Source organism: Xyrauchen texanus, chromosome 21 (assembly GCF_025860055.1).
Source record: "Xyrauchen texanus isolate HMW12.3.18 chromosome 21, RBS_HiC_50CHRs, whole genome shotgun sequence".
NCBI lineage: Eukaryota > Metazoa > Chordata > Actinopteri > Cypriniformes > Catostomidae > Xyrauchen > Xyrauchen texanus.
In genome coordinates this window covers 18,149,341-18,161,906 of record NC_068296.1, presented here as the reverse complement: position 1 = coordinate 18,161,906, position 12,566 = coordinate 18,149,341, and the positions used below count along the sequence as shown (strand labels likewise).

The following is a 12,566-nucleotide window of genomic DNA, read 5'->3' as shown; positions in this document are numbered from 1 at the left end:
GCAGATATTTAGAGAGCAGGGTGATAATACCAATATGTAAAACACAATTTAATGAAAACAACACAAAATTGTGGAACTCAAGTGTGAAATGTGAACAAGTGTAAAATGAACACAATCATATTTACTCAATTCATCAAAATGCTTGAAAATAAAAAACAAACGTGCATCATTATATTGACTATTAATCAACCAATGGGTTCTTAGTTATCGCCCAATGCTGATAATCTTGAAATGGTCAAATATCGCCCGATTAAGGCCTGGCCAAAATGTCAGTCTGTCACTAATACAAATAACATACCATAAATTCAATAAAACCTGTGTGCTGTACCTTCGACCCTAGCTTCGTCAGGTGTGATGGTGGCACATTTCACAGCAACGTGGTATTTCAGGGTGGCTAAAGCAGAGTCAATTGTGACTTGGTCATCAGTCTGGTCACGGTAAGGAAGACCCAGGTCAAAGTACTTCAGCTCCACATCCACATTGTTCAGAATGAGCTGGGCAGAACATTTACATGTTAAAAGTGTAAGAGGTGTATGGTTTCTGATTTTTGGACTTCCAGTTTCCACTGTCTTTATTTGAAATGCATCCTTACTTTCCTTACATCCTTACTATCCCAATTTATTTGACCTTATCTTAAAGGGTGGAAACCTGATAGATATTTTAAAAGAATATTATTGTTAAAATGTTTTTAAATGTCATGTAACTTTTTACTTTAACTTTTGCTAAAGTTATTTTTATAACTTTTAAATTATGCTATGTACCATCCAGTCGCAATAACTGGTGGCTTGTCTGAACTAGTAATCTAACTGGTCTTAAGGAAATGCTATACAATTAGACAAAATTCTGTCACCTAAACATTTGAACGCATTTCGAAAGGCCTTTGCACACCAAACGTGAATCTTCGGCACAATTTCTTGCCGCGATTGCAGACCCCTGACGAATAATATATAAGCTTTAGATCATGTGTCAGAAGCTGTTGCTGTTACCAGAACCAGAGCAACTTGTGGTGCTAGAGCACAAAAAGCTTTTTTGACCAACAATATTAAACAGAAGTAACTTGAGCAGAGAGGATGTGTACCTCATTTGCATCCGATGCTTTTAAACTTGAAACGTTTTTTTCTCATATGGGTTCTCTTAACATGTAGATGATAATGCTGCATCACTTCCTTACATCCCCTTTAAAAACTCTCTAATATTATGTGGATTGTCTGGCATTTATCTGCATTGTTTGCCCTTTGCATTAAATTAAATGTGATTTTTCTTATGCCTCTAATATAATACATAACGTGCCATCTTTGCCTTTGTATCACTTTTAATAAACAACTTTACAGATCTTAAGTATTTTTCTTCACCAAATATTAATAGTATTAATGCTGTGACTTGCAGTGCACTCTGTGCCTAAGAATGCCAAAAACAAAATCGTTATTGCCATGTTATTTTTAAAAGTCAATAGCAGAATTAATGTATCTAATTATGGGTCAGACTGAAGATGGGTTTTGTTGGGAGAGATCTGTGTTTTATTGCTTGCACTCATGGAGCATTTAAATGTCATCACATTTAATTAGTAACACGGAGGGTTTTAAAAATAACACAAGTAGATGTACATGGCAATAATATACAGTCAAACATTTGTTTTAACATTCAATATATGAGTGTGCATTACACAGTGATTTAAAAAAATGCTCTTAACACAAGTATATACAGAATGTGTGGCAGTTGCATATAATCAGTGTTGTTCCAAATGATAAAATGTTTTAACCGTTAATATGATTTTTTACACTTGATTCTTTCTTATCACTGCTCAGACTGTGAATACTGTCAGTCAACTTGTCCAGCATGTGAACTGAAATATTTTGTGAAGTGTCTTGAAAGTGTTCTTTCTCGTTGAGCAAATCAACAACACACGTCAACACTGCTTCAGCTGGTAGAGAAATAAATGTAAATTTTTCAATCTGCTTGATACAATATCTTTTTCTTTTCTTGTTTGCTGTGCAAACTTGTCAAATGGTTATTTCTTCTTCTCACCCAGTGATTGGTGAGGGCGGGCCAGCTCAATGGCATGCGGAGTCACTTACTGTTCTGGGGTAAAACTGCTAGTCAATTAGCACCACCTATCCACAATATTCTCAGCGAGTCCACTGTATTTCGTAAGGTGGGTGGAATTTCCGGTAGGCTACTGGAAGTGCGATTGGTTGTGTGTAGCCGGTCACTGCTTTCATGCATGTCTTGTGGTTAGATTCTAGCGTTTTAAATGTTGTAAGATGTCTAAAATTCCCTGGAAAATGTGTGCAGTTAATGGTTCTCCTAATAATCAGGCAAAACTAAAGTTTTATCTAAACAACAATGTTATGATCAGAAACCACTCGCAAAGCGCACCAGTCCCACATGCTGCTTCTTCCATAGGATGCCTACAGAAGGATTGACTTAGGAACATGTTTGAAACATTTAGGAATAATTCGTTTTCACTTTATTGGCAAGGAGTCAACAGTGGGGATTACTTATATTATCCACCGTTACGGTCCGGCTACAATAGACATCTACAGGTTAGTCTGCTCAGGTTTTTCTATCGATGGATAAAGACTCAAAATAACTAAAAAGCTTCTATTTGCGATATTTGGCCATCATCCTGAAACCCATAATCATTAACAGATAGGTGAGGAAGAACAATATCACCTCGCTATAATTCTGTGATCATTTGTTCTTAAGTTTCTGTCATTTTTAATGCTGCGTTACTACATTACATAACAATTGTTCACGCTTAGCCGGAAGTTCCGCCCACAAAGCATCATGGGATTCAGGAATATTGTGGATTGTAAAGGTGTGAATGTGCCAACATTCCCTTCGCTTTCAATGGGAAAGGGCCATTCGTCTGTGATACGCCTCTCATAATCGCGTAATGTTTGGTGTGAAAAGGACTTACGGGGGCATTTTCATAAGACACAGACTTGCATTAACAGTTAGACTGAAAACAATAAAATTGAACAGAAACCATCTTAATGCAACACTCGTCGAATGATGCTCAAAATGAAGTGCAGGATGTGATGATGTGGATGTTCACCTAGAAGTGTATGGCTGAAGCAGAATAAACTTAAAGGTGCAACTCTTCTAAGAGGGTTTTACTGTGCAAATGGTCAAACAGCAAAAGCACAGCACATGGTCAGCATGCAAATTAAAGAAATAATATATATGAGAAAACTAAATCTAGATAAACTAGTTAACAAGTCAGTGGTTACCTTTATAACACATCCTTAGTGCTGTCACTTAAATTCTATTTGTACCTAAATACTTTAGTTATTATAACCTTTGGATTAATGGTGTTGTGTTGTTCTGATTCTCCAGAGAACTGGCAGAATAATTTCAGCTCGTAAAACGTCATCACAACCATCTGCTGTGTCTCAGGGGCAGATGGCTATCAGTGAGAATGACCTCACACTGGCCCCGCCCCCTTTGCGATGTGGCCGTAATCTACCCGGCTTCACACGCAAACTCTAGCAGTAAATGTATATGTATGTCTCTTTCAAGGGACATCTGCATAAAATGGCAATCACTCCTCCACCTTTTACTCACCTATTTGATTATCCCATGAAATGCCATCACATTGTCTTTCAACTCCTGTCTCCTCCCAATATTCATTCTCTATCTGTGCCTGTCTAGATTTCTCACTTTCCTGTTTTTCCCTTTTTCATTTGCCCTCTAAATCTTCCTATCCCCATTCTGTGTGTGTATGTGTGTGGGTCACAGACTTAAAAATAGACCAGACAGAGTCTGCTTCCCCTCCTCCCCCACGTTCTCTCACACACACGCTTGGTGTTTAAGCACCTTTTCTTTGATGAACTCCCAGATGATCCTGGTCATCTCATCTCCGTCCATCTCCACCACCGGCTGTGCCACCTTGATTCGCTTATCAGCATCTGTCAATTAAAACATAAAAACAATTTGTGCTTCTATTGCATCTGAACAAATCATTCCACAAACCAGTCCTTCTTTCAGGCTTGGACCTGAATAACGGCCCACATAATTGAGCTTACTCATGGGACACCTGGAAATTACGAAAAGAAGGATGATAACGGGTCCATCCCAATCAGCTCCCTAGTTCAGTAGTCAGGGCACTGATCAAGGAGTGGGCCATTTCTAGGGCTGCCCGTTCCCAAAATCGTTCCAGTGCCCTAAAAAGTTTGCTCCCTATGTTCCCTTAACGGAAATGTCATGTCTTCTGAAGTCCTACATGTCATTAGTAGATGAGCACAAGTAGAAAACTATGAAGTCAAAGCCTTAATTTACCGTTAAAAGAGATGTTTGTAATGTCTTTCATCCATAATAACCAATATAGGAAAACAAGCTTTGAAGTATTTGAGTTGTTAGAAGGTTAAAAATGCACTCCTTTATATTTTTATATCTTTATTTATCATTTATCTTTCATAATAACACTGTGCATTTGAATTTCTACAACAAAATGCACAACAGTGTAATTTACACAGCGAAGTTGTTGATTAATACCAGCAGTGTTTAAAATGTGCGAGTTCGTAATCATGTCGATTAAGTCAAAAATTTCCAAATGCTTAGTGAATGAACAACCTTGCAAGTGCCAGAATTTGTGTTCATGATAAACTGATTCATGAAATAGGGAGCTGGTTGAGACACACACAATGGCACTTTAAGATTGAATAAAAACAATTTCAAATTCTGAGGTTATTCTTAAAGGAATAGTTCACCCAAAAACGAATTATCTATCATAATTTACCCTAATGACATTCCAAATCCGTATGGCATTCTTATGAAGAACACAAATGGAAAAATGTTATTAATATCCTGGTCTGTCTTTTCAATACAATGTTAGTTGATATTGACCCAGTTTAAAGCATAAAAAAGCACCCAAATGTATCATAAAAGTAGTCCATGCAGCTCGTATACTCGTACATTAAATTCCAAGTCTTCTGAAGCATTATGGTTTGCAAATGTTTGGTTGAGAAACTACCTGAAATGCAACATAAATCCTACATTGTACAAAGTCATACAGGTTTGAAGCATCATGAGGATAAGTAAAATATGACAGAATTTTCATTTTTGAGTGAACTATATGTTTAAAAAAGCAGTAAGCATACAACATGATTGAAATGTCATCACCAATATGATGAGAAATCAAAACTGTAGCCTTAGGCTCTGTAAACAAAATAATCATATGATTGCAGGACACTATAGCTAAACTAATCAGAAGACTTTGAAGAGCTTTCTGCCGGTCATTGTGCATGTATGAGTTTGTTTTTGGAAGGTGGAACTATGAAGAGAAGGGGTGGTCATATTTAGTGGTGGAAGTTAGCAAAATATTTAAATCTTTAGCACAGAATACCTGACCACATTTTATGTTGAAGTTGGGCTATATGTTGATAAATGACAAAGTTTTTTTTTCACGCTGAATAGGTTCTATTCAGATTCTGTACTTCCTGTTCAATTACATGAACAAAAAGTCTTGAGTTTCATACCCTTTTTTATGCAATCGCTTCACACTACTGCAACAAAGGAGAGGTCATCTCAATCTCCCACTATCACAGCAGGGAACAAAGTTGGAGATGGAGGGGGAGCAATGGAAGGAATCAAATAACTTTCTGTTCCACTTGCCAAGTTACTGCTCTTGCTAGAGGACTGCTTCATCTAAAAAGTCAGCAAAGCCAGAAAGGCAGCAGTCAAAACCAATAAAATTGAGTTAATAAAAGTCTAAATGCTGTCAATAAAGCTTGGTATAACCTTTATAAACATTGTATAACTCCACTAATGCAAAACTGTCAAATTACAGTACATTTTCAGATTCAGCAGCCATAGGTCAGGCGAGGTCCATAAAGTCAAAGTTCACACCATGTGAACATTTCAATAAAGTTCTATTGTAGAATTACATGTAATAACATAGACTACAGATTAAAGTAATGTTTTAAAAATGGTATGCAACACACAAACTAACTAATACTTGGCTAGATATCAATAGACACAATTGCAAAGGACAGCCTTTTTCTTTTCTGTAAATTCAAGATATAGCCTAACCAAATAAATCCTAAGACTAAGCAAAGTGCCAGAAAAAAAACCCATCTTTCATGTAGAGACACAGAACAGCATGTCAACCAAAGTGCATTATGGGTAAGGCCTTTGGTACTAAAGCCGACTGAGATCAGGAACAGAAATTACATAAACAGAGAATAGTGTGGAAAAGAAGCTGATCACTAGTCATAAGCACTCGGGAAAGCAGGCAAAAAAAGAAAAAGGGAGGGTGGGGGGCGAACGGGATTATGTAAGAATGTTTCAGTGCCCTATTTCTAACAACTGCAAGGTCTAAGCAGACATTTGCATAGGGAATAAATGCTACAAGGAACTATGCATTTATGCTAAGTTTCATGGCATGCGCTAACACGCCATGTTGGACAGCAGCAACATCAAGCTTTCTCAGAATTTCTGAGAAATTCTATCCATTGCTCTGCATCAATGAAATCGCAAAGTCAAACAAAGGCTTGACGTTTAAATCCAGTGTGAGTCAAATACTCTTAAAAAAAAATACAAAATTACTTTGTGGTTTTATTGCACATTTATTTTAAGAATGACTCAAATTACCGGTGTTATTCTAACCAGCAACTGTATATGAACAGCATAATTTCCTTCAAATTATATGCTTCATATCCAGTGTGCTTCTAAGTTGCAAATTACCAATTTACTTGTTTATTTTTACTTTACTTTTACACACTGCACAATTCTCTTGACATTAATTTCTGTGCCATATCATCTATTTTTTAGGGATGTGCAAAACAACAAATTTTCATAATACTAGTTGGTTGGTGGTTTGAATGACTATATTCGACTAGTTGGTGTTAAGGATAATAATGTATAAATAGGCTTATGGTCACATGACCACTGCTCTACAAAAATGCTTGGTCAGTATATCAAATACAAGCAGTCATTCTCACATGACCCCATGATTTTGAATTGTCAAGGACATTTGCAAACAAAAGTGTCCACTTGTGCTATGCAATTGAAGCTCAAGCCAAAAGGGAAAGCAGTCACTGGAGTCCTAACAAATCATTTGGACTAAAGTTTTTATACTCTCTTCTCTATTAATGACGTACAAAACCAGCCCAAGAGCAAACCAGAGAGAAAGAGTACTGAATGGTATATTTCACCAAAATGCTGCACCATGGAGGTACCCACGATTAAACCAGTGACACTAACCACCAACTTCGTAATGGCAGTTGTTCAAACGTTTCTCTAAATAGGAAAAGATTACTCTACACTTAAAGGACAAAACTTTCATCTATAGAATATGAATATCATACTATAAAAACACAATACAGGAATGGATAATTGACAGTTTAGAAAATATCAAAATAAAGGATTAGATGTAAACACCATTAGTTCTCAATGTGCGTAATCTTAGTTACAACTCATAAAACCTCTTGGCAGAGTCAAATCCAACCTTGTGACTTTAATGAGTGAACATGCATGTAAGTGGCCTGGCTTATGTCAGTAAAGTCAATCAGAAATGTAAGGCAACAGCATACACTATGCACTGAAAAAACTGTGGCTGACATTTCACCTATATTAGACCTAACGGAAATACCCATAATAACTTAAACCGCATTAGGGTACAGAGATGATACCTTAACCATCTGGTGCCAAAGCCTCATCAACAAAAATAAAAGACTTGTCATTACAAATTCTAATGTGACATGACACAAAAGCAAAAGGTTGTACTGTTATTCTTCCATTGATAATTTAATAATTCTGATGAGCTAGTACTGGTGCCAATTAGGACTAACCAGTTCAGAGTAAAAAGTAAAGGTGACCTGGAGGACATAAGGGCCTTTGTAGCAACCAAAGTAAACCACCAACATTAAACAAACCTCCATGACAACCGATTACCTAACAAAAATGACAACCAGTGACAAACTAACAGGGCTTGACACTAAAGACAGATGTGGGTGAAGTCAAAATTCTGCCCTTCAACTGTCCCATGTAGGTTTCAAAGTCTTAGAAGCATTATTCTAAGATAACCCAACTGCATCAGTAAGTCCTAACGTTACTTCAACTTTATCAGTAGTTTGTGCTCCATAACAAATAGGCCATATGACAGGCTGCTAGGGTGAAAATGATGTACTCGAGTATGGTAGGCAAACATCAAAATCACAAAACAGATTTTAAACAACGTGTCTAAAGAATATGCATGTTGCTGGTCATTTGCTTCTATAGTTATGAATATGATTTGCATTCAGTCAACGATAAAGAGTCCTGAATGGGCCGGCTGACCTTGAAATTTTTTTACAACGCTGCAAAAGAAAAATGCAAATAATGCCCAACCAAACACTGATGATAACCAGTTACTAAATCCTTTTTTTATCTCAACAAGCGATTCGGTTATATATTTACAGTATATTAACATACAGTTTTTCAAGCAAATGGTTTCACGAAACTAATCCTCCATTTGTGCGATTCACACGCTAAAAATACACTCAACCCTCACTCTTACAACACTTTCAATTTGTACAAACGTGTAACGGTGTTATTAAGGCTGTATATGCCTCTCAAACGGCGGTGGTGGTGTTTTCATCGAACTGGAATAGACAGAGCTAAATTATAGAGTAATGTGCACCCTTTAAAAGACATCATCCTACAGGGGAACAAAGGAGCGCGAGCTCGCAAACCCTCTTCTCCCCGCGCGCGACTTCTGCCTCTGCGGCCGCGCGATTACCGCTTCACCATACAGCGTCATCACTAAAATAACGTTCTGTTCAAGCAATAGTAAAACAGCGCGTGAAGAGAAAACAAAACTAAAACGGAAGAGTGGATATCTGTTAGCCGGTTAATTCAAAAGACAAGACAGCCCGGAACCGGCGTCTTCCAATACAAGCTTGATACATGTGGCATGAGTGTAAGTAGATTTCAATATCTATATTTCTCATCGTCTCTGCCAAGTATTAACCTATATAGAAGCACCGGTTAGATAGGCTACAGACAATTTTGAATGTGGAAAAACTTACAGTTCCTTTGTTGCAAACTCGGGCAAGAAGCTGGAGCGAGGACGGCGGGGCTTTTGGATAGAGCTGCGGCGGATCTAGTGAGAGAGCTGAGGACCTTCAAATAACCTGCCATGTTTTTATTCGCCGAAAACACTAGAGGTTGCTACCGGACTACACTCCGATCGCAGGAAGGATCGAATGAATCGAAGCGTACGGCAATAAACGCAACTCTTCTCCGCCTCCGTTTCAGTGCGACGTCACATGTACATGAGTAGGCGGGATTACAAAACTCATCGATGATACGTTTGTTCAATCAGACGCGAATGCGCTGCACACCGGTGCGCCACATTCTGGTGAATTTTGATAATGCACAGTTTGCACGTTCGCTTTCGTTTTATTTTAACCCTTTACGGGGATGTTTTCTGATGTTTTCTATTGCTTTATTTCAAATGCAACTATACTTTCATTTATAAAAGGATTTTCAGTTCATATTAGTCGTATGTACAAATAGTTAGGCCTTGTGGTTTATGTTTGAGTTATTAAGAGCAGACAGCACAAGTAACATACTGTCCAAGTGACACAGAGCAGGCAAATATCCTCTTCACATTCCGTTGCAGAGAAGGCCCGCTAATTTTAGCCATGGTGGGTTACCATATTGGGCGAGAGAATGGGAGGTGCGCAGCCGGCTGACATGCGCAGACGTTCTCGAGCTGCTACTGCAGGTCACTTCAAGGTGCCAAAATGCTGTAGTGTCTGCTGGACCATTGAAGGTAGGTGGGATTAGGGGAAGTCATGTTTAAAAGGCAGGTGTCTCCTCATAGCCTCTCAAAAATCTTATTAGAGTGTTTAACACTTATATGCATGGGAATTTTGCAAGTTTGACCACACTTACATATTTGTGTCTTTAAAGACCAGGCATGAATATTTATCACAAATGGACATTCAAAATGCTCATATAGTGTAAAATATTTTCAAGACGGGCAGTGGTGGCTCAGTGGTTGAGGCTCAGGGTTACTGACCAGAAGGTCATGGATTCAAGCCCCAGCACCACCAAGATGCCACTGTTGGGCCCTTGAGCAAGGCCCTTAACTACAGGTTGCTCTGGGGGGATTGTCCCTGTAATAAGTGCACTGTAAGTCGCTTTGGATAAAAGCGTCTGCCAAATGCATAAATGTAAATGTAAAATGTAAATTACAAAATAATAATATAAAATATATTTTGATATGCTCACACTCATTAGGTACACATGTACACCTACTTATTCATGCAATTATCTAATCAACCAATCATGTGTCAGTGGTGCAATGCATAAATTAATGTAGATATGGGTCAGGAGCTTCAGTTAATGTTCACATCAACCACCAGAATGGGTAAAAAATTTTGATCTCACAAATTTAGAACATGGCATGATTTTTGGTACCAAATGGGCTGGTTTGAGTATTTCTGTAACTGCTGATTTCCTGGGATTTTCACACACAACATTCTCTAGAATTTACACAGTATGGTGCCAAAAACAAAAAACATCCAGTGAGCGGCAGTTCTGTGGATGGAAACACCTTGTTGAAATCCTGGTCGAAATCACTGAGATCACATTATTCCCCATTCTGATGGTTGATGTGAGCATTAACTGAAGGTACTAACCATATCTTCTGCTTTTATGCATTGCACTACTTCCACACAAATGTCTGATTAGATAATCGCATGAATATGTAGGTGTACAGGTGTACCTAATAAAGTGGTCAGTGAATGTTTTTTGATTTTTTACTTTTCATGTATCAAAGAGATAATTCAACAAATCAGGACAAATCTATAAAGTTTTCATTACTTTCACACTGAAATTTAATGAGACGCGGCTGTCAAACACATATTGAGCTACACATAAGCTACACATAAGTATTTTCTCAGACACAAATAAATGCACAACTTATAATTTCAGCAGTACACCCAAATGACAAGTCATATCATTCTTTTGATGTGTTCTACACCCACGTTGTTTTTTCATCAAATAGCAATGTCAAATGTAATTCAAGTCAATCACTGAAACAACAGCGCTACCTTGAGTAACAAATAGCATGTATTGTGTGTACACCATTGTTGCACAGAAAATCAACGTGATCTATAGTAATTATTTGTATGAATATAGTACTCATTCCTCTTGTAATACACAAAGAAATAGATATCCTGTGATAGTAAACTTATATAGATATGAAATTATCATAAAATATAATTTATGGAAGTGCAAAAAATAAAATAAAAAATGACATTATTACATACATAGTATTACATACATACATACATCTCTAATTTTGGTCCTTAAGCCATTATACTGAGGTGGAATGAGGTCCCCGGTCACTAAAGACCCGAGGTATAAGTTTAAGGGTTAAATGTGGTACTGATACATTAACAAACTAATCACATTTATTGTACTGGAATGGACACAAATTAATCTTTCCACTTCTGTCAGGCAATCTAGGGACCTTTTAATTAGACCATTGGCAGCAGTTCAAATTAAAACAATTTCTCAAGTCCATGACATCATGATTTAGACAAGAAGGAAAAAGACTCTAACATCAGTACCCTTTCCTGTTTATTTCTGAATTGTTGTCATAGAAGTCTAGCCTACGTCATTCTGAAATTTAGCAAGTAAACATTGCTTCACTGCTCTACATGTCAATATGACCTCTGTTATCATTCAGCGGTCTGATATGTGTGTAATTCAAAGCAAACTATTTGCTTTACAATATTGGTCTGCTTACAGTAGTCACTGAATTGGTCAAAGCTCCAAAAAATCCAATAATTTTCACAGCTGACCAGGTTCACCACAACTTAATTATTTTTGTACACATATAAGTATGAACAGTTGACTATTTATGAAAACATAAAAATAATTTGAATAGCATTTAAAAAATGAAAAAATAATTGTATTTAGTCTGCTGATCGTGGTTCTTTTAGGCACAAATTTAGACATAAGAAACAATTACGTTATAATAATGGCTATTTATCACACAAACAAATCAAAATTAAGTGTAATCCATTTGTTTTATGTTTCCTTGGCTTAACTCTTATTAGGTGTGATCTTCAGAATGTAGGACTGAAGCTTTGATGTACTCAGCGTTAACAGTGTATACAGAAATGATAATAATAATGCATAATTTAATAATAATAAAATTGTACCCATGTTAAAAAAAATGTGTTTAGTGACACCTGGTGGAGATTAAGACTGCATTACATTACATTTAAGTGTTACACTTGCAGTACTAGAAGGTTTAGTTCTAATAAATATGACAAATTTAGTAATATTGTTACTAATTATGCCAGGTTTGTGTATCATTTACATCATAATGTCCTTTATATTCTTTTTTTTCTCTCTTCTTATAGATACTACATTCTTCAAGATGAGAGACTGGATAGCGTCATGATCAAATGGTACTAATGTGTCCACCAGAGGGCAATAAATCATGAAACTCTTATTGTGCAGATGATGATAGAAATGATTCCAACTGAGCTTTTCTGAATATTTGTAATATTTGATAGCAGTAGAATGATTATCTTTACTTCACTTAATGTGTCATACAA

The 12,566-nt window shown here is 36.9% G+C and overlaps 1 protein-coding gene and 1 long non-coding RNA gene across 2 annotated transcripts in view; one reads left to right on the top strand and one right to left on the bottom strand.

Moving 5' to 3' along the window:
- LOC127661519 (isocitrate dehydrogenase [NADP], mitochondrial-like) overlaps nt 1–9,206 on the bottom strand; it is a 19,549-nt gene extending 10,343 nt beyond the window's left edge. The window contains exons 1-3 of the mRNA XM_052152259.1: nt 9,012–9,206; nt 3,820–3,911; nt 329–494 (exon numbers count right to left, since the gene is read on the bottom strand). Of these exons, the coding sequence (XP_052008219.1) occupies nt 329–494; nt 3,820–3,911; nt 9,012–9,123 (370 nt within the window). The 5' untranslated portion in view covers nt 9,124–9,206. The remainder of the gene's footprint in view (nt 1–328; nt 495–3,819; nt 3,912–9,011) is intronic.
- Nucleotides 8,790–12,566, top strand: LOC127661520 (uncharacterized). The gene is made up of 3 exons (XR_007972765.1): nt 8,790–8,902; nt 9,608–9,760; nt 12,369–12,566. It is a non-coding gene; the product is annotated as an uncharacterized LOC127661520 (long non-coding RNA).